The sequence below is a fragment of the Lissotriton vulgaris genome, chromosome 10, assembly GCF_964263255.1.
Source record: "Lissotriton vulgaris chromosome 10, aLisVul1.2, whole genome shotgun sequence".
NCBI lineage: Eukaryota > Metazoa > Chordata > Amphibia > Caudata > Salamandridae > Lissotriton > Lissotriton vulgaris.
This window is the reverse complement of record NC_141698.1, coordinates 965,518,833-965,544,132: the sequence shown is the minus strand read 5'-3', so window position 1 is coordinate 965,544,132 and position 25,300 is coordinate 965,518,833. Positions and strand designations below refer to the sequence as shown.

At 44.5% G+C, this 25,300-nt stretch overlaps 1 protein-coding gene across 2 annotated transcripts in view; it reads left to right on the top strand.

Moving 5' to 3' along the window:
- Positions 1–25,300, top strand: part of AGMO (alkylglycerol monooxygenase) — a 737,946-nt gene that overhangs the window by 496,151 nt on the left and 216,495 nt on the right. For both annotated transcript variants that reach the window (XM_086941966.1, XM_086941965.1), the window contains exon 13: positions 9,578–9,683. In XM_086941966.1, the coding sequence (XP_086798092.1) occupies positions 9,578–9,683 (106 nt within the window). The remainder of the gene's footprint in view (positions 1–9,577; positions 9,684–25,300) is intronic.

Genomic DNA, 25,300 nt, shown 5'->3' with positions numbered 1-25,300 from the left:
GCATGGTGCAATGTCGAGTTTGGTATCCCTGAACTCGGGGTTTAATTACGCATCCGTTGGTGTGGATGGTTTTTGGACACTGGGTTCGAAAATAGCACTTTTAGAAGGTGTCTATTTTCTTGTCTAACCATATCTGGTTTCTGCTGGCCTTGCGTGTGTGTGACAGGAGCTGGGTGGCTCCGCAGATCTGGATGAGTCAGTGTGGGATGAGTGGGACATTTACGTTGAGAATAGGGGGAGAGTAGTTGTTGATAGCCTGCCTTGCCTGATACAATGCTGGCTCCACCTCCTGCCAAGCGGCTGATGGCTCTGTGCCTGCCATGGACGATCCTAGCCCCACCTCCTGCCAGGAGGCCGATAGCTCTGCTCCTGCCAGTGTCAATGCTGGCTCCACCTCCTGCTGGGCGTCTGAGGACCCAGCCCTGCTCAATGAATAGGCCAGGTGCTACTGCCTGGCTCCACCCACAACAGACCCAGGATGTTGGGAACACCCCGGCATAGACAAAGGGATCAAAGACGAAAAGGGGTATAAGAGAAGGACCCCTGAACCAAGAATTTAGATCACTTCTGACAAGGAACCCTGTAACCAAGGACAAGAGGCCTGCTGATCTGAGGACTTGCCTACCCCTTCTGCCAGTGTGCTGTTGTTGGAGGAATCCTGCAGTGCTTCTTTATTTTTGCCAAGGAACCAGGAGAGAGGAACTGTGTGTGTACTCTCACTCTTGCTAAGAAAATCTCCAAGGACTGGAAGAGTGCCAGTCTCCTGCTGAAGTCACAGGGCTAAAAGACTTCATCTGCTAAAGTGCTATTTGCTGGAATCGTGAATCCGGCACCTCTGAAAGAACCAGCAATCTCGACGCCGACGGACGTCGCCGAATCCAGCTCGACGCAGTGGGTAACGGCCCCAGTGTCCCGCTTCCTCGACGACCGGCCGCCGGGCCCGACCGACGCCAGCATCAACGCCAGTGAGTGGGAGTACGGCTCTAGCTCCAGAGGACCTCGTGTCTGCACCGCTGCTGATCGCATCACCTGTGGGCCCTTCGACGCCGTGAGCGCTGCTCACTCTGTGCAACCGCATCATCGACGACGCCTGCTGAGGCCTGATCGACACCGAAGACGCGACGCCGGATTGCTCGACGCCGCTGATCATCGTGTGCTTCATTTTTCTAAAGGTACTGTGTTGTTGGGGGTCCGTGTGACTCCAGGCTCGGCGTAGCGCTCCTCGCGGTCGATGCCGAACCTTTGGATTAACTTTGCCTCGACGTCGTGTAGCTCCCGTGTGAGTTGCCCTGTTGCTAAGAACTGTATAGCCAAGAAGAAGATTTGCTTTGATACTAAAGACTTTTTGTGCTAAAGAAGAAACTACCTTTGAACTATCCTTTTTCCTTCCCCACGTATTTATTACGATTTTGTACAGTTTTTCGTTATTTGGTCTTGTGCTAAGCCTTATATAAAAATACTTATTTTTATAATACTACTGTGTCGTGTCCATTTGTAGTGTATTCACTTTATTACTGTACGTGGTCATAATTGCTTAACACACAGCCTCTGAGATAAGCCTGTTCTGCTCTGCCAAGCTACCAAGGGGGTGAGCAGGGGTTATCGAAGGGTGTGATCCCCTTGCCCTGACTAGAAAAGGAGTGTCCCTATTTGTCAGAAGTGCATACCTCTGCCAACTAGAGACAGCCGGTACTAACAACGGGTCTGTAGAGAGCTTTTCACCCTTGCTCCTGCAAAGCTTCCTGATCTGAGTTCACTCCTCGGATCTTCCACCTCGAGAGGTACTGCTATGATATTGATTCTAAAAGTGAGGAATCTGTAGGTAGCAGTATTCATCAAAAAAACAAGTTACTTGCCTTCTACTACCCTCTTTCTCATTGATACTCTATCTGGTTGTAGATTCATCACAGCCCTCCTACCGCCCAGATCTATATACTGGCTTCTTTGTCATCTAAAGGGTTCTCAAGTTAAGAACGAGGACACTGCCGCAAATGATTCTACCTATGTACTGCTTCTGAGGTGGTGAAAGGAGAAAGATATAAGAAACTGACATCAGCAGAAAGGAGTAGCGCTGACAAAGTTAAAATCCTGCACTGTGGTTTAAGGACTGCCATTATGATAATGAAATCCATGTTTCACAGTACCCATGACATGTTTCCCATATTTCACAGGTCCTTGTGAAATATGTTTTTTATACCACTGCTTTTTGTGCAAGAAAAGAACTAAAATACAAATATGCAAGCACCAACACAAAAAAGTATTGGCAAAGCCAGTAGGTCAGCATTCGCCTATTTAAAGTGAGCCCTGTTACGCTTTTCTGATGCTTCATTCATTAGCTACAAAAACGATAAATAAAGAGTGGGTGTGGGTGATCCATATTCCATGGCCAGATTGGGAAGCTAAAGCAGCCCTGGAAATTGTGCCGGACCAGCCCTCAGGGTAGGGGGCGGGGAGGGGCCAGCAAGTTTACAGCACTGTTGCTTTTCTTACTGGGGGGCGATATTTCACTGCTGCAAAACCAGCACCCACTAACAAAACAGGCCCCCACCCTTCCAGCCACCAGGAGAAATGCCTGATCCCCACTACTGCCAGTCCGGCCCTCATTTATAAACTGGGGTTAAGTGTGCCTAAACTGCATGCATTTCTTCTTTCTGAGAGCTTAATGCGATGCTCATCAATATGGCATTCTGATATATTACCATTTGTATTCCGTCATTAAGACGATTTTCCAAAATGAAGAAGACCAGCCTGATGAAATCAGGGAGATGAAACTTCGTTTTGGAGAAATGGAAAATTGCCACAATGGCAGAATATTAGTGAACCTCTCCCACAAAAACATATTAGGCAAAAAAAAACCAAGCAGAGTGTTCAGGGGTTTGTGGGGGAAGCCCCCTTTGAAACTAATAAACCCAAAACACTCAAGAAGAAATACATTTTTCTGCAAGAAAGTTTTTCACCAGATTTATTTTGTCAACCTGATGAAAGCCATTCCTAAAGAAAATTCTTTGAACATGGGTTCAATAAAAAAAATTTAAAAAATCAGCAGTACCAATTTCTTCCGGTGTACAACTTTTAGCGTCTTGCAGCTATACTATACACATGCAATGTTCTCCTATTATTTACTTTGCAGCCGACTGATTAAAATTCAAGTGTTGTGCCAACATTTGATTAAAAGTATGTTAAACATCCAAGGCATTCCTTTTCACGTGTTTTACCATTTAACAAGCACATATGTGCGATTTTTTCCAGTTCGGCGCGATTATGATTCCTACATTGTAATACTTTCCAGATGGTTGAATTTGAATATGTTATGTACCCCTCATTAATCTACCATGGCTTTCTGGATCTCTCCTGCAGTCTTGTTTAACATAGCCAGACATGCGTTTCCCAAAATGTAAATATCTTGTAATCATGTGGCCAGCTCCAAATTGGAAGTAGCTCGTATCGTATGCTTTGGGTACAGTTTAGACCCCAATACTCACCTCAGCAGATGGTGCCATTATAAGCCTATTGAGCACTTATAGATACATTGAGGAGAGACCTTTTGAAGTACGTGGAAAAAAGTCAAAATTGTTGTTTAGTAGGAGTGTAGAGTACCTATGTTATGTAGGCTGCATGGGAGAAATAAGTATATATGAAGAGTTTTGCATGTAAAATGCGCTAGGAAATCAAGTTGCAGGAATTCGAACAAGAGTGTGCCAAAGAGTAAAAGGATGAGGGAAGAAGGAGAATAAGATTGACGTATGAGCATTGACGTGCAGATCCACGTGCCAGCTCCCCCTGCAACAGTTCTCCTGTCCAGGTTGCCCACAGTCCACTGCCCTCTGCTGCCTGTCTACCTTGTCTATTTGTGCCTCCTCTACATATTTCTTGCAACAGTTTGACTTTTCAGCTCATTTTTCTGCCCTTCATTTGGCCTTTTCTGGTCGTTTTTCTGCCCTCTAGTTTGCCCTCTTCAGCTCTGTTTTGCATTTTCGCTTGTTTTTCAGCCCTCTGTTTTGCCTTTCCTGCTCGTTTTTCTGCCCTCTGTTTTGTATTTTCTGCTCTCTCTGTTTTCTGCCCTCTGTTTTGCCTTTCCTGCTCATTTCTTACCTCTTCCAATTGTTTCCTCAAGACCTGGCTTTTCAACTGAGACCTTGCACCTCAGTTCCCAGATACGCCATGGGGTGATAGTGCTGCTCTCTACAAATGCTAATTGATTGATTGATTGACCAGCCATCAGTGAGAAAGCACCACATGTGAGAGTAGAATTAAATGGAACAAGCATTGGCAAAGCCAATAGATCTGGCATCTTCTGTCAGTGCACTGATTCCCTGTCCTATGCTCTATGCTGTAATGGGCAGAAGCAAAATGTGAATGACACTCGAATAATCCAAAGGATAAAGAAAGCACAAGTAAGGCCCATAAAATAAGTATATTGCACATATATTTTTTAGATAACTAAAAGGTCTTCGCTAACACAGGCTCACAGGACCAAAAAACAGACTACACACTGACCCTTTCAAGCTGGCTCTTCTGACAGTGCCGGACTGCCAACAGGACACTCCAAAATTGGGCACAGAAAGAACAAGCATTTGCAATGCATTATTAAAGTTTGAGCTATTGGTGTTGCATTATTTAGCAATGCCAATAGCTCAAACTTTAATTATGCGAGACCTATTGAATTGCAAACGCATGTTTGTTTAGTGGCCCTTTGGCAGCATTCACAGAGCCTCCCGCTCCAAGCTCCATTCAGGTGCCTAACTAGACATGCTTTGGTGGGGTCTCTGAGGGTTGTTTCATGAATTACATACAAAGTGTGCCTAGTTTTCACTCTCGCAGAAACTGCATCCCCTGTGCAAGAAAGGCCAAAGCAAAGCCCCGTTCCCACCAGCCCTCACAAAACACAGCAAATACATATTTTATCAAGCCCTTCTTTTTAAATATATAGTAATGTTCAACGTAGTAGAGCAGGGGTTGAGAATTCCCTAACATAGCAGAAGAGGTAAAAACCCGAAGATGGACTTCAAGCCTATCTACTTCATTAGTCTGAGAAAAGGCCCAAACAATGAGATAGATAGGCTACAAAGACTGCGGAATTAACAGGTGCCTTTAATGCTGTGTGCTACACTGAATTTGCTCAGAATTCCCAACATGGCGACGGATTTTGAAATATGTTTCTCTATAGGTAGTTAAAGCATATAGAGTTGCAGCATTTTTTTTTACATTATGTATTAGACATCAGAGCTGTCTTCGTTCTCAGGTCTTTATGATTTGGTGGTTGCTTTTTAGGTGTTTCTAGACACTACAAATGGCCATAACTAGGAAGAGATTTTGCTAGTTCTCGAATCAGTAGGATTAGGGAAGGCGTGTCTAGGCAGTGTCGACATTACAGGTGCCACAGAAGATTAAAGAAGTAGTTAGCCTGGCGCCCACAACAGATGAGGGTCACCAGGAGTGAACTTGTGCATCTGAAGGGAGCTGTGTGGTGTCACAATGTGTAACACACCTCCTGGGAAGGTAAGGGACCGCCTGAAGTCACTCTTGTCCTCAGTGCCTCCTTGCTGTGTTCATACATCTACACAGGTAATAACACACACAGCCGCCAAGGGGCACATCAAACTCGCTGGCTTACCCTCTACCTCTGAACACTTGGGGTCAAGGAAGGAACCGTCTAATGAAAGGTGCCCCTACAAGAGGCCAGCAGAAAGAAGTCCCTTTCCAGCCACAAATGGCCAATGGGTGCCACCCAGCAGGGCGTGGGTAGTTTGGTGACAGGGCGCATGCCCGCCCTCATTAAATGCTTCTCGCCATCCGGAACGCAGCGTTACATGGCAAAGGAGCTACAGGGATCCTCGCCGCACAGCAAAGCCAGCCAGGAGCCACCCGGGCACACCAAGGCACCAGCATGGACTCTGCCCTGTCATGGACTCTGCCTGACATTCAGAGATTCATGTGCAAGTCTTCCCTCTTAATGGTGTCATGGTAACCGCACCCCCCCCCCCCATCCCCCTCGAATCGTGATTTTAGGGACCAGGCAGGGCCTCTGCATGCAGTGACCTGTCCAGGTAGAGCCCGGAGCGTGGAGAGCAGAGGATGTTGCTTCAATGACTTTCCACCCGCACCTCCCACATATGCTCCTGTGCGTGGGAAGCTGGCGGATAAAAGGGCGGGGAGGCCGAGAGAGCAAAGGGGAAATAGATGCTTGTGGGGTTTTGGGGGGAATCGCATTAAGGAGGCAGCGGGGCTGTGGAAACAAGACAGGTTAAACGAGGAGGGGCGGGGAGCTCACGAGAGGAGAGGGGGTGAAATTGGAGCATAAGGAAGGATGGGTGCGGGGGAGGGAGAGCAGAGGAGAGAGGCGAGGGGGTGGTGGAAGTGGAAGGGATACACCGGATGAAAGCCACAGGTTGGACAAAGGGGGGGGGCCCTGGTAGAAATGGGGTGAGAAGGGGAGACACCTCCTACGCCCTGTCTTCCACCGACAGTGGCCCCGTGCAGGGAGCCGGACTGGCCGAGCCGGAGGGAGCGCACCAGCAGTGAAAGGGCCATGTGCTCAGCAGGAGGGGGGCCCTGCATGCCACGATTTCCTCTCCCTGCACGAGTCATTTCATGAGACTTGCTCTGGGGGGTTCTGGACCCCACAGCACCCCCGCAATAAAAAGAAAGCTGCAGGCACCAACTGCCCCATAAAGAGACCGCCGTAGTTCACGCCAACACGAAACACACTCCGTTACAGAGCCTTTCACCTGCAAATCATGAATTCCTGTGGTTTGTCTGGTAAGGACAGGTCCATGGTTGTTCTGTACTGACCGAGCCATGGTCTACGCTGTGGCATCAACGGGGCCCCATGCCATTTTCAGGGGTCCCCTCCTTCACTCTCAAGAACCGCGGCTCAGTAGACCAGCTCGGGCTCCTGACATTTAAAACTCATGAGCAGCGAGCCCTGGTTCTTACCCCAGGTCATCACTGCCACTGGCCCAATTGTTTTAAAAACAATTCCACCTGACAGGCATGGCCTTTGATCATCTGTGTTAGATAGTGGGAGGTGCCACGCTTAACCCACCACCCATGAGCTACACAGGCCTGTGCGCCCCCGCTACCACCTGCCGGGCATGGCCTTTCATAAGCTGGGATACATCTGGGAGATGCCAACCTTCACCTGCCACCCATGAGCTACACAGGCCTGCTTGGCCCTGCTACCACCTGAGAGTCAAAGAGGCTTCGCGGTCCTGGCTTGCAGTCAAAAGGCGCAGCGTCACCTGTGACCCTGGGCAGTGTCCCTATAACCAACAGAAGGTGAATTAACAGACTAACGGGGTTGGGAGGTGGGTAGTACTAGAAAGCCAGGCTGGGCGGGGGAGGGAGGGAAGGGGGTGCACCAGGAGTATGCCAGGTGAGAATGTGAGTGGGGTAAAGTTTTGGGGGGACAGTGTGGCATGAAATGCGAGTGCGAGTCAAGTGTGGATACACTTAATGAGATAGGGTGATGGGGTAAGTTGTACTTTGTACATTTGTCAGTTTGGATTGCGTATGTTGCTCGGATGCTTTTGAACCCGTTCCACATTATTGTAATATGAGAAGACACACCAGTGCACCTCCGAAATAGTCTCTTTGATCCCACATTATTGTAAGCCTGTCATTTGAATTAAGTGCACTGAATGAGTTTTGTCATCTCAGAGCCACGCAGAAAGGACCGCAGTACAAGCCAACGCAGCACTGAAAATGTGTTTACCAGCTCCATATTGGACCGAGTCAGCGCGTCCAACCATTTAAAGACTCTTGGAAGGCGTGGCTTGGCTGAAGTTCTCTCCACAGGCATTTTGGAACAAGTGGACACGGCCGCTGGTGAGAATGAATCAACAGTCCACTGCGCCACACTGAGTCCAAGCCTCCTTGTCCTGCACCCCATCGACTCTTTGCAACCAGTGGTGCGCGCGCACCACAGAGGCGCGGGGGGAGAGAGTGCGGCAGCGAGGCAAACTGGCGCTGCTGCGCGTGCTTGCCACCATCGGAAATGGCCGTTTCACTTTGCCCAATCGTGTGCCGTTTTTTTTTTAAAGCATGCGTAAGCCAATAACAGCTGGAGAAAGCAAAACCACATGCACAAGCGTGTGGTTAGCTTTCTGAAGGCCCTTCAAGAGGTCTCGCTCTGCGCAAGCAGTGCTGCGCACTGCAACTCTAGGCGCAAGACCTTAAAAAGGAAGTGGGCTAAATAATTGACACTGGATGCTAGATTATGACGGAGGAAGGAAAGAGAATGGTGGAAAAAAATGTGTCCAAGATGATGGAGCATATAGAATGTCGGATAGTGCCTGGTGGAGAATGGACACAACATGGATATTTATGGATGATCCAAGGAGGAAGAACGAGCGTATATGGAGAATTGGTAGCTATGTGCAAAATAGCGGAAGAATGTGAAGCAGAGAGAAGAACGTGATTAGAGAATGGAGAGCAGCATTTTGCACAGCATGTGGGAAAGGATATGATACATGCTGGAGGAATGAGAGTTCTTTTGAGAAGCAGGGAAGTAAAATGGCACAGGAAATCTGAGAATATAGACGACTTCGCAGGATTAATGTAGCATAATGGAAGGAGGTTGTAGGAGGCAGCATTTGAGATTCAAAATCAAAAGTGGATAATGAAGTAGGGAAAAGCAGGTAATGGAAGAGAAGGAGTGAAGCATGGAAAATAGACTATGAAGCTTGAAGGACAACAGTTGTGGAGAAGAGAGAAAGCAGGCATGGGAACATGCAGCTATGTGTGCCACTTTGTATTTCTAAAACACTTATGCCATTGCTGTGACTTTGTAGTGGTCTGGTCTCTTGTGGGATGTTCTTTTTTCTTGAGTTTGGCGTTTGGTACAGACTGGAGTTTATTTTCCAAAGGGTTATTCCAATGTCAAAGGGCCATGCACCTTTCCCATGCCTCCCACTGTCTCTGTGGGATATCTCACTCCTTCTCCCCGTATTCCCCCTTGTCCATGTTTCTCCAACTTGTATCCACTGTGTTAGTCTGTTTCTCTATGCTCTTGGCTCTTTTCTCCCCGTGTTTCCTCTTATTTTTCTTTACTTCGTACACTTGCCTCCTATATACCTCATTTTCCCAGTGGCAAGCAATAGGCTCCATATCCCACCATCAGTCCCTCGTTGTGCTCGGGGCTCCCCCTGCCTGTGTCTTTCGCATGCCCGTACCCATGTAACCACCAGTCTGCTTCTACTTTCTACGGTCACGTGTGGTACAGACACGTGACACAGAAGTTGGAGCATGGGCAGGTGAGCAGAGATTACAATAAAAATATGATGAGGTATCATTGGAAGCTAAAAGACAGATAGTCTGTTGGAGAAGAGAACACACGCATTCTATGGTGCAAAAATATGTTGTTATTCAGTCATTGGCGTTTTCTCGGTGAATGTCGTTAATAATTACACATAGAGCTGAAGCCAGTAGTTTTCACAGCACTGTATGTGACAGCTCTCAATGCATCCTCAGTCTGCCGTGTACAGTAACTTTCAAAGTATTATTGATACGAGGTGATCAGCTGACAAGGGGTTAAATACGCGTGCATTCATGTCATCCCATTCCCTCTCTGCCACAGACAAAGCGCAGCCATCTTGGAAACCCTCCACTGTGGTGCCTTTCTTCTGCTGCACACATTCGGCTACCTAACAACCGACTTCCGGTCTCTGGAATTTGCTTTTGAGGTAAGATATTCATTTTAACTGCTTCTGAGGTTTTTTCGGATTCTGAGAGTGGTGGAAACTTCAAAAACAATCATTTGAACGTCACGACACTCACCCACTGCATTCAAAGACCAAACAATTGTGGTACACTCACCCACAAAACCCACCGAACCAGCAATTATGGTAGTCAAAGGGAACGTCAAGAAAGAAAGTGCAAGGTAAATTTGTAAATGTATATATGTTTGACTAATATATGCAGTGAGACTTACCTTAAACTGTCAGATACTCTGTCACTGCACCGAGTGTTAAATTTGCACCATTTTTTGTATCATTGAATGTTGACACCCCCAGGCTCTAAGGGCCAATAATGGGCCCTTGCTGTGAGAATGAATGGCTCCTCCGCAGCGGGCTGATATTTGGTAGCCCACACCTTGTCCAATGCTAGAGAATGATGTTGTTTCATCCATACCTTGTCCAATGGTGGGGTCTATTTGCTAGCCTTTTCTAAGTGCCCCAAGGTGGTGGGTTTGTTGGCACCACCCCATACTTCCTAATGTTGATGGATTATTTTTCACTCATTTTTTTCCCTAAAGCAGGTGTGAACTTTGTAATCCGTTCTTCCAAGGCGATGGAGGAATGTAATGCATGTCTTCTTGACCATGGGTGGGCAGATTTTGTTCTCCCTGCATCTTGCGCAAGGCTCAGAGGTCTTACCTTGATCATGGGAAAGGGGTGCATTTTGTACACTGCACTGCCTTGTTGAATAGGGATTTGTGTTGTGTTCTCTCCAGCTTTTCTCAATAGTGTGTGATACATCGGTAGTGTCGTTTTCTTGTCCCCAGATCTGCTTTGCTGGGGAACAGTGGGAAATTTTCTAGTAGGCCTATCTACCTGCTAGTATAGTTGTACCCCTCAGGCCTTGCCCAAGGGTCTGCAATTATAAGTAGCTCTCGTCTGCTGTGCCCTAGTGGAAGGTGGTATTTATAGTCTCCCACCTTGCCCAAGGGTAAGTGGGACACTGAACCTCCTCCTTCACCACTGGCCACAGTAGTAGGGCTGATATTACCTGTGCCGAGCCTCCATGTTCCACATGTGGTGCAGTCACAGATGGAACAGCTGACTGCTGAATACGTGTTCTGTTGTCAATTGCTAACTGGGCCCTTGAGCAGGTGTCACTTGTCATAGTGTATTAAAAAAATGTCTTCATCACTTTAGTTTGGACCAATCCATTATGCCAAAATGTGCTAGATTGGGGGTAGCCTGACCATTGCCTACCACCAGTTCTGAGCACGCTCAGTGTCAAGGCCAACAGGAAGCAACATGCACAGCAGTGGAGGTGATGCTCACCGATAGAGGCAGGTGCAGTTTCGATTCAGAATGAAAATCACTGAGCTGATAAAAATGTGTCCTTGGCTGGACCCTGTAATGAATGCCGCTGGTCCTTGGCAGGACCCTGTAATAAATGCTCCTGGTCCTTGGCAGAACCGTGTAATAAATGCCTCTGGTCCTAGGCAGGACCCTGTAATAAATGCCCCTGGTTCTGCTGCAAAAGAAGGTACACAGCAATGACAGGGAGTGAAAAAGAATGAAGCAAGGGCCATAAACAGCATATTTGACCTGAGGGCACTGAATGTCCCCTGAAGTTTCAAAAAGCTAAAGGACTGCCCGCACTTAGATTGTAATCTCCTTGACTTCTAAATAGATTGCCTTACTTAGATAACTCAAAACGTGTGACTAGTCCCTGGACACTGTACATTTTGGGTTGTTAGTGCAATGTTTGGCAAGCTATGACCAATTTTCATCTCCCTGGTTTTGGCATATTTATGTTCACAGACCTTGTGCTGTAGTCTGCACTTAGTTTCTTTACTCTGTTCAGTTCCGCTGCAGAATCACACAGCACATCATAAACTATTGCAAGCTCCATAGGGGCTTTCCAAGGTGTTCTTTCAGTCCTTAGCAGGTATGGGGGATAGTGTTTTTCAAGATGGAGGTATGAGTAGTTTATGAAGTGCCACGGGATTGCAGAGAAGGCCATAAAGTGGAAACCAATTGTTTTCAGCCCTGGCAAGAATAAACTGTGCTAAGAATGAGATACTGCTGCTTTCGGGGAAGAATGCTTTCAAGCATTTTTTTTAAGAAAAAAGGGACTTCCTCGAAAAAACAGGAAGCCCTAGCACATTTTTGCTGCGAGCAGGAAAACATTAAAAAGTGAACTGTACGAGAAAGACTTTGAAAATGCCCCCTATGTAAATAGTGCAAATTATGTTGCTTTTTCTAACAGAATGCCGGAGCGCCAATTAACGAAAAAACAGCTTGTTATTGTTTCTCTTTTCCCATAAAGCAGGAAACAATACTTTGAAATTAATGTTGGGCTTGTTAGCAAGTGTCAGAAGAATTGTTTTGAAATGTTAAGTTGCCGCTTAATGTAGAACGTGTCATTATTGAAAAAAATTGGTTTAATTTTTCAATAAGTTGTCTTTCAAGTCCTCCAGATGTTTCCCTATGTGGTGTTGTTTGTGTGTGCATAATCTACATTGGAGCATTGGGGAACATTTAGTGAGGATGTAGGATGTGACAGGTGAATTGACTGTCGCTAAGGGCCAGGTTTAGAGTTTGGCCGATGGGCACTCAGATATCCTGTCTGCCTTATTACAAGTAGGCACATATATTCCTTCACAAACGGTTCATGAGGTAGAGTTTGCAGGCTGGGTACTCCACCACAAAGGTGACAAATATCCTGTCCACCTAATTACAAGTATGCATATGTGTTTCGTCACAAATGGTTCTTAATTTAGAGTTAGGAGGACAGATCACAAATGCAACAGATATCCTGTTCGCCTTATTACTAGTATGCACTTGTATTCTGTCACAAACGGTTCATGACTTAAAGAATGAATACAGTGTCACAATTGTGATGGATATCCTGTCCACCTTATTACAAGCATGCACCTGTTATAAGACGCAAAATAGTTGTCATATTTGTGATGGAGTACCCGTCTGGCAAACTCTAAATCCAGCCTTATGTTTCCTGAAAATCACTCTAAGGTCCTTTAACAATCACATTTTAGGTTCTGGAACTGAGCTGCTTTACTTATGTTTTACATATGTTTTGCATGTTAATTATCTAGCAGACTAAACTAACTGATTTCAGAGATTAATAAGGAAATAGGAAATACTAAAAAATAATAATAATCCAAATTTGACAGCCAAATGAAGTATTTGTGTGCTTGTGTTTACCTGTTTGTCTATTTGGGTATGCAAGTCTTCAAGCATGCATATGTTTGTGTCTGCACTTAAGGTAAGTGCTTCTATGTTTGTAGAAGTGCCTGACTATGTGTGTCCACCATCAAATGACCCATAAATCGTCCTTTAGAGGCGGATTCACAACATATCTTTTCTACCTATTTTTCGTATAGGTGCCTAACATATGATCTGTGGGTGACCAAGAAAAATCTGTGAAATTCCCAACACTTTCCACATACATTATGTACTCCTAACTTGCGTCTGTAAAAAGGAAAAAGGAAGCATGAATGTTAGGCACGGAAAAAACCCAAGCACTATATTTCCATGCTTGAAGGGTATGAGTTTCATTTCTGGGAACAAAAATAGTGTGGATGGAAAAAGCAAAATAAATGTCTGGGGCATTTACACCTTATCTAGCTCAGTAAAATGTCCAATTTACAAGTGCATGAACCATCACTTTGGAGACAGGCGTAGCACAACCATCTAAGATTTTTTTTGTCAGTTTAGATGTGTATGCACAGAGTGTTTTTTGGGGAAAAGTATTGACATTATCAACATTATGTGCTAAGTCCACATCTTATAAACTCAATACTACTTTTGTGAGTTTTCCCTTTAAAAGTGTTTACACACTTAGAAATTTGGGGCATTACTCAAGGCTCTACCGGAACGCAGAATCCGCCCTGACAAAATTGTTCAAACTAGGCCCATTCTGCAGGGACCTGTGGTCAATGGGCCTAGGTCATGGCAGCATGAACACAGTCCTCTAGATGGCAGTCTAACGGGAAAATGCCAGGGAGGCAGAATGCCCAACCCGACGTTGGAGTTAAAAATAAAATGGGATTGAGAGGATAATGGTTAGAGGATAACATGAAGTAGAGGCTGTGAGGGCTACTTAATATAAGATTATGTGGAAGGAAATCTCTGAACGGTGGCTACATTTGTCTATGGACTAAATGAAAAACGCTACCCTCAAGAGCATAAACTCAGTCAAGTCCACAATGAAAGTCAGGATACCAGTTTTAAACACAGTCAGGCACACAGGGCAGGAGTGTACACCCCTTTGCAATACAGGGTCCACCCTCTTCCCAATCTATTGAAAGATGTCCACGATGAATGCATATTTATCCGCAATGGCCACCTTCGAATACAGTTTCTAGTTTTTGAAGACACCACAATCGAAATTACTTCAGTTCATAGGTGCACATTTGCGTAACCATCTCTTGTAAAAAAATATATTATTGTCTAATCCAGCATGTTTCACGTAGGAGAGCTACTAATTTTGACAGTCCTTGTTAAATGTTAAAAAAAAGATTGCCTAGCCCTTGTTTTATAGTGTCGTAGTTCTGATTAATTTATAAAGCCTTCTAACTGCTATTATGTATGTGGTTTACTATAAGTAAAACAAACCTTGAATGTTATTTTTTTTTTCCATTTGTGATAATAGTATGTTTTTTGTCGCACCCATAAAGTTAGAACACAAATGAAATATAACAATCCTGTGATCTCCCCACATATGAAACTCACACATGATCCAAAACTCACTTTCTAAACTGTATAAAAAGAAAATACATTTGGCATACTTCATTTTATCTGTTGGTTGCCAAATATAAAGAATAAAAGCAGTACATAGATTCTTAAAGACAACTTTCCAGTCCTCAGTGTGTATATATTATTGCATGACAGGTTTTATTGAATGGTTATAGATCCATGCATTATTTTTTTAATTTAGAGTTTTGTGTTGCCACAAACAATCTTTGCTTTTCAATGAGAGGTAATGGGGTAGAGTGATTGAATTTATTTACATCATTTGTTGTTTTGTACCTCAGCTATGACTGAAAAGGAAAATAGATAAGGTTGTGACTGTTTTGACTATGAAGAAGTGATACAGTTGGCTTGTACCATGGGTTCTTGGTAAAAGAGGGTAGCTTGAGTGTCCAGAGGTAATTGGTTAGAGCTATACAAACTGAAGATGCAAGTGGTTTAGGAATGACCCTTGAGTCTGGGTCAGATGCTCCTTCCTGGGTCTTTGCCTTGAGCCATCGGGCACTTGAGTGAGAGCCTTCCACGGTCCATGCTTGTCTTCTTGCCTCGATGGACCTGACCGTGTGACCTATGACCTGTGCCCTAGCAATACTCGGGAAAATAATTTTGCAAAACTGAATTTCATGGCCTTGCTGTTTGTGCTAATCATATGTTGAGCAGTAGGCATATATTGCAAGTGATAAACAATTCATGCCTGCTCATTGTAGCTTGGTTGTGTATTATATATTCAATAATTTTATAACACTTGTCTACCCTACAAGATGTGTGCATGTCAGCTAAACTAGTGATTGTGAGCCCCACACACGCTTTGCACACACTTTGCACATGCTATGCATATGCTATATACATGGCACGTGGTGTATCTGTGTTATTAAACCCATGGATATAGTAAGGAAAACGATACATCACTAGTACTTGTAATCAGAAACCTTAAGATGATGCCCTTTATCACACGGAGGATAGTAAATAAAGACACGTCCGTTTAAGCTGGTCTGTTTTTTTTGCTTAATAAATAACACATCAAAAAATGATAGATTTTGGCGACAACTTGAGACGGGGGCGTTCACGTTGCATATGTTTTTAACCGCATCGCTGCGGCGGTAATTTTTGCGCTTTGCGGCTTTTTTTAAAAAAAAGCCGCGTTAGATGACGAGCTCAGCTCGTCATCCGCACACGCCCCCCCGTGGCTGATGACGAGCTCAGCTCGTCATCAGCATCGATGGGGTTAATCTTTGTCTAATATCACACAATGATGTCACAGACATGGGGCATTGAATGCACCATGTATGGAGGAGGATTAAAGCGTGCTTTTTGCTCACAAAAATGGCTTTTTCCCCATGGTAGCATTGATTACTTTGGAGAGTGCTGTAGTTGATCTAATTCTCTTTTGATGTGCAGAGGGCCCAATTTAGTTTTGACATTGTTGATAATGATACAAGATTCAATAGTGGTGTTTTATATACTAAAGATAGTAGCCAAGATCTTAAACGCCGGAGGCACAACTTGCTATTGAAAGATAAGTTTGAGCTAATGCTGTGTTTTTTCTGTTTGAGAAACAAGATATCAGGTCTTGCAGGTAGCATTTCTTCTGGCCAGAAACGTACAATGGAAACGGAATTGAAGGCATACAACATAAAGTGTTACAGTCATTGCAATCCCACTTTTCAAGCAGGTTGTAGCTGTTTTAAAAAATGCAATTACTATTTTATCAGTCAATTTATCAAACCCTTTACTTTTGCCATCGTTTACTTTATATAATGGGTAATTCAAAAATGTTTCTTCCTAGGACTGGCTGGATAACCCTATAAGGATTCCTGAATATATTAGATACTCTTATACGTTTAAAACGTAAAATAATTACATTTATAGGATTGTGCACAAACACTGAACACCGTTCGATGCATTGGTCTTAAAACCTCTTTAACTGTGTTCTATTTTCTGTTTATCGCCACTTTTTGTTACTTTTTGTACACGTGGTTAAATCAATTAATTTGCCCATATTTGTATGTTTAATATTTAGTCGTAGCACATACATCAAGTAATGGCACACTTTTACAGAATACTGTGCATATTACATCTGTTCAAGTTGTAATTGCCGAGTCTCTCTCTCTGGAACGGTGTCACTATTCTCAAACTTACCATTGGCACTCGCTGCATGAGGCCCATCAATGTTGTTGTACAAGCTTGATGTCTCAGTTACAGTGATAGTCATCGGCAAGCGGGCTCCTAACTGGCCTCTAAAAAATATTTGCGGCACATTTCTGATGTCCTGAAAACCCTGCCCCAGAACGTGTACAGACTGCACACAATGTGCCATCAGTGCTTTGTCCTCTAAAAGTTTTGGTTATGTTTGGAAGAGGGAACATCTTTCTGGCTTGCAGTCTGCAGTCCTTCATTAATACTGTTTCTAAATTAACTCAGAATGAGCAGTAGGTGGTAATTTCACTTTCTCTTTTCTTTCCCCTATATACATTGTTCAAATAATTCCACGCATGACTGGTCTCTTGTTCCAGATCTATTCATGCATGTTGCATTTTCATTTTTTTTTGTTTTATGAACTGTTACCTTTAATTGTGTCAGTTGAAGAAACTTTAGGATCGTCAATGTCTTTGTTTAAAAACATAAACGCCCCAAACCCAACTCAGGCATTTCGCCTAAATTTTGTCTTTCTCCCTGCTCTACCGCTTTTCAAATAGTAAAGCCACCTGCATTTAGCAAGAGGCTGCTGATATCTAATTGCATTAACTAAGTTCTTGCTCTCAGTACTTTAAACACTGGGGTTCTACCCACTGCTGCCTTGTCCTATGTACTTCTTTGTGTGTAGCTTCATTAATTCATTATTGTGTGAATGTCACCTAAGTCTGTAGTTCTAGCACCAAAATTTAAAATCAACTTTAAAATATAATACCTTTTTTAAATTAATTAATATATTTATGTGTTTATAAAATGCTACATTCAACTGAGGATATATCGAATCTTTCAACCAACAGTAGTTTTTTCCAAAAACAAAAAAGGTAGGCTGGGATTTAAAGTTAATGTTGGTCAACAGTTGAGTTGTGATCTTGTGTCCCCACGCTACCTTCCTGGGTAGCCTGTAGGGTCGGGGAGGGGTGGGGAGGTTTGGGGGGGCACGAGCACAGCATATTGCGGTCAAGAGCTTGAGAGCAAGTAAAAAATGTTGTAGCATATTTATGTAAATTCAGGACTTTGGTAGTCAGCCTTTTGGAGTCTATATTTTGCCAATCTTTTTTTTTTTTCAGTCAATATTTTCTCAGGCTTCTCCGGAATTTACACAACACTGGTGTAACCCAAGCCCTTTGTGTAATCCAAAACCCACTAGCTACTTAGGAAAACAATCACTGGCAAAGCCAATAGGTGTGGCCTTGTCATACTGAGGCAATGCTTACATATTTTTATTTTTCATTACAAGCAATGGCTTCAAAAATAAAAAAAACATACTGCTGGTAAATGTGGCAGCTATAGGATTGCAATAAAATAGTACTGTTTTTAAAAACCAGTAGCGTGGCTGTTTAACTGGTGATGATGTTTTTAATACAAAGCCTTTCAGTTGCGCCATGCATTGTATTATTATCATTATTTGAGAAGAAGGCAAGAATAAACCGCCCCCACCAAGACAAGGATTCAAATCACGGGCGTCTACGATGTTTTAATGTCACTTAATGACATTATAACAACAATAAAAAAAAAATTAAAAAATCAGACCAATGGATGAGGTCTGCTGATCAAAAACTCCTCTATATGTTTTTTGGAGGGTTGGGGGTGATCAAAAGTCTGTATCTGTCTCAGTTTCAAAGCCAGACTTCGAAAAAACGTGCTACTAGCTAGAAAGTTTGGGCAATCATTTCGAGGTGCACCCTAAGAAGAAAATACCAGGATTAAAGGCCTGTGGTCAAACGAAAGTGGCCTACATTGTTTTCACAAGCGCTGACAGGGCTTCGGAACCGACAGCACAGGGGCATAAAGGAGACCCCTCTGCAGCCCCCGAGGTGCGAGGGGAGGGGGCCTAGTGTACCTTGTTTTGGAGAGGGCAGCCCTTCCTTGCCATTGCATGCCAGCAGAACGCGTACAATGGCAAGCAATATGAAACAGTTTAGAGGTCAGGAAAGCCACTCTGCTTTCCCGAGCAATAACAAACAGAATTACAAATCTGGTAAGTAAATATTGCGGGCAGACAGAGGCCCGGCGAAAGTGCCTGGAAGGGGGGGTAACACGGGCAGGGCGCATGGAGACCTCCAACCCTTTAGAGGGGACCTCACTCCTTCGGAGGGGGTGGGGGCTATTGAGCCCAAGACAAATTAATATCTATTCAGTGTGAGAGACTCTGGGGCAAACATTTCAGTCTGCATGGGGGAGCCGTCATCTTGCGTTAAACCACTGCGACAGCCTGGCAGACTGGGCCCTCGACAGCTTGCTGCCCACTGTGAGGGGGACGCGCCCTGAGGTACAGCAGAGGGGCAGGCGGTGTTTACATGACATCTTTCTCTCCACTACCCCCATCCAGCCCCCTGGGGGGACAAAACTTTGCTTGGCAGCTCGTGAGGAGAGCTGCACAGCCCCACACTTCCAGCCTTACCGCCATCCTTCAGCCCACCGAGCGCCGTGAGGGGAACGGCCGGGCAGGCAACCACAGCTCCCAGCTCACAGGACTCCATTTCCCAGGTGCCCCGGTGGCAGAGGCGCACCTGGGACGTTGCAGGCTGCGCCTGGAGGCGCCTACAAACACCGAAACGCCTCCTGTCCCGCGGGATCGCGCGCGGGACGCGCCGGGAGAAGCCCGGGACAAGGGCGGGCCCTCTACGGCCGGATAAGGACGGGACGGGCCACCCCCCTTGGCTGCTACATTGTAGGCCATTAAGAAGAAAGTAAATACCTTTACTCATCCATCTGTGTCTATATTAATGGTCTTGCTGACATATCGCTGCCCTACATCCCTTTATCATCATGACTTCTAAAGTGGATTACTTAGCCAGCGTAACAGGTACAGATCAAAAGTTCTCTTGGTTAGACGAGTTAAACACCTTATGTCAAACCACCTACGCTATATCAGAAACTCCCCTTCCGCCTAAAAGCGATAATATACAATCAGATAAGCCCACACTCACAGAGTACCCCACTTCATTCAACAAAACTGGCAGTCTGAACAATCCAGGGATTCATACACCGTGCCCAAGCTCACTCACTGTTAACTCCCCAATGATTTCACCGACTGTTGAGCTCCCATATGCCTTAACCCCCCCTCCACACCTGCATATACTTCCGCTCATTGAACAACTGCTTAGTTCTCTGATAGCCCCGTTGTTGGAAAAAATTAACTTGTTAGGGGAGAGGCTAGTTGGAATAGAGTCAGCCATCAAGTCAAACCTGGTGGCTGACAAATGCAGTGACACACACAACCGCCCAAAGTCACCTCCCACTCATCAAGGCTCTAAACCATCTCTGCGGGATAGAAGCTGACAAATACAAGCAACTGGCCCTAGTACAGTAGGGCAAAAAGTAACTAAACACTCTCCCAAAGTCTCCTCTCCCCAGTTGACCGCACCTAGAGTAGTTCATAACAAGGCTAACTCTATCCATTTACCACCGGAAGCGGCCCCATACGTGTGCATTCTTGCGGGGGTCCCTACTCTTCCACCTGGAAAAACTGAGAGTCAACATGACTTAGTTAATAAAACCAAATTTTGGCTGTCTAAAAATAGGCCACTGCCTCGTCACTTATATGGAACAATAAGGAGCGTTAGGAGGGTGGACTGGTTGGGTTCCCTCCCTAAGGATATTCCAGGGGACCTGGTACTCGTGAGATTTAGAGCCAGAAACATTGTCCCTTACCTGAAAACCTGGCCGCCTCAAGAGAGAGACGGCCCAATATCTATATGGGACTTATATGACTTTTATCCCTCAATCCCTTGTTTTCCCCTGTTTCAGAAATCACACCTTACAGGACCTTCCTGGAAAATACTTGGACTAGTAATAACTAACTTTAACCCCTATGTTACCATCTCAACCCTGGGGCGGAAAAGAACCATTCTTGTTTGGGATCCTGCCTTACTGTATTTGGTTGCTTGAAATGCTGTATATACTGATGACATTTTTAAATGCTCCTTATTTTGCTTATTGTATTTTTTAGTTGACAAACTGAGGGTTTTAGATTGTACTGGTATGTTCCTTAAAATTATTGATATTTTTTAATTTATTCCTATGTATGCTTATATGATATTTCTTTTGAATATCGAATAAAGCTTATTTTGAACCTTTGAACCTTTGAACCCATCCAGCCCCCACCACTCCCTGGCGTGGGCCCTGCGTCTCGACGGCTCCAACAGCGGGGTGGTTTGTCTCCCGACAGCTCTTTAAGAAACGGGGCCCTTTCCCACAAAATATGTTTAACTTGAAACTTAGACTAAGGACTGGGAAAGGACGACGGAGATAAAGGAGAGAAGAAGAAAGAGGGGGCGAAGAAGAATGAAGGGGAGAAGGGAAAGGGAAAACAAACAAAAATTGTGTAGTGAAGAAATAGTAAACACAATCAATGTGCCCACTATTCAAAATATGTGTGTGCTCAGAGAACCCCAGTGAAAACCAAAAATTATATAGTTCTCACTCATTAAAACCTGGTGATGCTTGCTGGCCATCCATTTTTATTCCAGGCTTCAAGCATTCCCAATTAAAAATGGTTACAAATATACCATAATAATTTTGCCGTTTGTAAAGGGAGCACATTCTTTTCCTTTCTACACACAACAAAGAGAGAGTGGCCAATGATGAGAAGTGGGTAAACTGGCAATCACCAGCCAGCAACCCCCTCGGGTGCAGCTACCATGAGGTACTCTCTCTCTGTTCACTATATTTTTCACTAGTGAGAGTAGACCTGTTATGACGCTAATAATTAGGGAATGTGCACCGTGACCAATCATAGTAGTGTTAGTTAACACACTAGGAGGACTAAGAGAAGAATTATTACAAAATCCTGTGATTGTGTTGGTTAAGATAGGTGCAATTAAGGTGAGTCCTTATATTGCTGTAATTTGCTTGAGTGGGGGGCGTCCTCACCTAATTACCCTGTAACTCCTATTGAATGTTCATGTTTATGCGGTTGTCAGAAACTAATCCCTTCTTGTGAATTTGAGAAAGTTTCTAGTGACCTCTGAGCTAGCTGGCACTCACAATTAAGTCTAATATGTTCGATAGAGACCTAGTCGACCCATGTCCTACGTCACATCTATAAGATATATTATTCCAATGCGCAGAGCCTATTGGGAATATAGGAGCTACACTGCTCTTGCATTTCACCTTGATCTGGATGATAGAAGGCTACTGGGAGCACAGTCAGCATTTGCATCCTACTGTTTCACTCCCACAGCACCGAGGGATTATAGAATTGCTTGCACACCCTTTTGCAGATACCACCTGTAATACCACTGTGTGAGTGCATGGTTTGTGCCTTTGCGATGTGAAGGGGTTTTTCCTACATTCGCTTGAGAGCAATCAAGCTTGAGTGGCAAGACTAGTTCCTCTGCAGAGGGGAACACAAGCAACCCTGAATATAGTTTCATCCACTTTGGACCTCATCAAGGTTGAGTCCAATGGCACAGTGAGCACAAGTCCCAAGTCTAGGCATACGTGTAGCTATTAGGGATTCTTACATAGAAGAATTAAAAAGTGATACCTCGAGTGGGCTAATTAATCTCATGCACAGCTAATGAATCAGATGGCATTCAAGTGCATCGTGTTTTTGGTGGTAAGTCGGTCATCTTCCTATAGAAACAAACTGGCCCAACCTCCCATGCCACATCCCGGCTTGATGTGAACTAAAGCCAAAGACCAATTTCGGCCTATTTGGTCCTCATTGGCCCAGCTTCACCTCAGTGGCACAGTGGGCACTGCACTGATGTGCAGAGAGTAGCTATCTGTGTTTCAATCGGGAAGCAAAATATAGCTAAAAAGAATAAGTTTGCCAATGGATCCTAATGATCTCTAATATATGCTACTCTTGATTCACGCTCTTTCCAAACACTATCCGAGAAAAAAAGGTGTCATTATCCGTATGTACTTGTTTAATAATTAATAATTCCTTCACTCTTTGTACATATTACAAACACAGCCTGCTGATGTGTGCCTCGCTGGCTTGTAAAAGCGCAGTCTCCGGGCATTTATATACCTTGCAGAACATTACATCAGTTGCTTTGAACAGACACATTTTACACCGAAGACAAGCACAGCCCCCTGCTTGAGGCCGTGTCAGCACATTTAGAATTAAACAAATAAAAGTTGTAATCCTTACTTTCCATGTTAGTTTTGCTGCTGGGGACCGCCTTGTTGAGCACAGGCCATCTTGTGAACCCCGGATTTAATGTTTTCGACAGCTACCCTGTGGGGACTAATGTCTCATTAAAAAAAAGTCGAAGTAAAACCTGTGATTGGTATAAATCAGCGGCCCTTTAGATGTGACAGATGATTCATAGCTGACTCTGGGCAGCGCCAGCGTGTAAGCAGGCCTCGCCACCATGCGGTTCAACCTGTGTGATGTATGTGTCCAGATGCTGCAGCCAATTGACCGTAAAATTGCTGGCCATTTCTGGCAGGGCGAGCAGTTCACTCTGCTGTTCCATGCCTTCTCCCTCCTTCCCAGGCATGTGCTGTTCTCCTGTTGAAGCTGCTCATTACTCTTTTCCTGCTCCCCTGATCTCAGAGAAAAGGAGAAAGGGAAGGAAATCTCTGTGTTCAATTAAGAAGGCTTCCCCTTGATGCGATTTGCACGTGAGCCGTGGTTTGTGAGCCTTTGATGGTGCGGCCACAGCTGCAACTGCAGGCGACAGAGCGCGTTTTACAGGGCCTACCAAACATAAGATATATTGCACATAAAAATAAGACACAGGCATTGTTCTGCTTTACAATTCTCATTAATTTTCAATTTAAAATGCCTTTTTTTGTTGCAAGTTGTGTCTGAAAGATAATGCAACACTGCATAACAGATGCAATGTCAACACCCCTGTATCCGTCATGTTTTATAGTTGTGATACATTAGGAAGCAGTATTGTGACAGAAGGATGCACCTGCTATTGTTTTTATCACCTTCGTGATGCGACAAGTTAGATGGGAAACTTGTACTAAAATACATTACAGAAGTTGTAAAAGATGCATGAAGTGATCAGCCTCTAATAATGATGAACAGGCAGTCCAGGGAGGATCCAGCAGGTTTATTCACGGAGGCACTTGCATCACCGCACAGCCTCAGCTGCGGAAGGGGAAACGCTTTCTGCTGCTCACAGTTCTGCCCAAATGAAGTCAGAAGGAGGCAAAAACTTGGGAGGAATGAAGAAGATAAACTGATAGGCTGCAGATGGGAACAGAGGCCACTTGGATCTGTAAATACAAATTTTAATTTTTTTTCGTGAATGCACTAATTAAAAGAAAAAAAAAGACCATAGGTGTTGGAAAGTGAGCAAGAACGGAGGAGAGGGTTTCTATTTATGTATTGTGTTTGATAATGTGCGAACATGATCATCATGGTGTTCAGAGGGCTGTACAGAGAGGGAGCTGTAGATCGTTGCAGTACATTAAAAACACCTGGCACTTAAGATACTATGTACAAAGAATTCGAGGAGCAAGTTATAAAACAATAGGATACTCTATAAAATGAGGAGCGCTGTCTATGGAGTTCAACCAATCAATCGTTGAGGGTTTTTGTAAACGCGACTAATCACCCATTATGGTCTCAAGGTGCTGGGAGGGAAGGGGGGTGGGGGGGGGGGGGGGGGGAGTTCTGCAGTAGATTCGAAGAGCCAGGTCTTGAGGTCCTTCCTGAAGTGAGACAGTGACAGTGATTGGCTGAGATGCAGAGGCAGGGAGTTCCAGGTCTTTGCGGCGAGGTAGATAAAGGATCTTCCTCTTCGTCTTGAAGTTCACAGTACAAAGTATAAAACAATAGGGTACAGTATAATACGGTGAATGACCGTTTCAAAATAGTTCTGTTATAATGCATGTTTTTCTAGTAGTAAGGCTTTAACTTTTTTCTTGAAAAGCCAGAGCGACATAATTAATCTCGTTGAGGGTGGCAGAGTTCCATATTTTTTGGGCAAAGCCGGCGAAAGTGCGGCGGTGAGTTTTCCTTTTTTTTAATCTGTGTGGTTCTAGTATGAGGAATTTAGCACCTCTGGAAGGGGAGGAGAAAAGTAGCTAACGGAGAACGATAGGGGTAGCACAAGAGAAAGAGAATACCACAAAAGCATATGGAGGAGAGAGAGCTACACGTCACTGGGTGAAGAGACACATTGCTAGGACAGAGCAGCGCAGGCGGAGAGAAGCACACGGAAGAGAGAGCGCAACACAGTGGGAGGGGTGAGCGAAGCACACAAAGGAGACGGCGGCTGTAAAACATGCACTTGTGGAGTGCTTCATCAAGAAGAAAAGAGAGAACAGCAGGAGGAGATAAGCACATGAACGAGAGAGGACAACATGAAGAGGGAGACTGATGGAAAACACATGCACTCTTTTGGAGTGCTTAAGGAAAAGGGAAAACAATAGTTCCCTAAACGTGAATAGTGGAAGGACTAAAGTACACAAGCTAGGTTCCAGGAGTGGGAAAATACAAGATGGACAAGGCAAACCATCGTATAAGAAGCAAGCAAATGATAGTGAAAATAAAGCCAACCAATGATAAGCAATTGGCGGGCTTAAAGCCCACTACACTCTATGTAAGCTGACATTCGGTCTTTTGCAACTAGAAGGTTCAAACTAAAAATATAAGAACATAAAGTCACCTGCCACCTGATGCAGTTACATAAGGTCAGTTGTAATGTATGTTTCCCCTTTTAGTTTTAGAGTTGCATTGTATG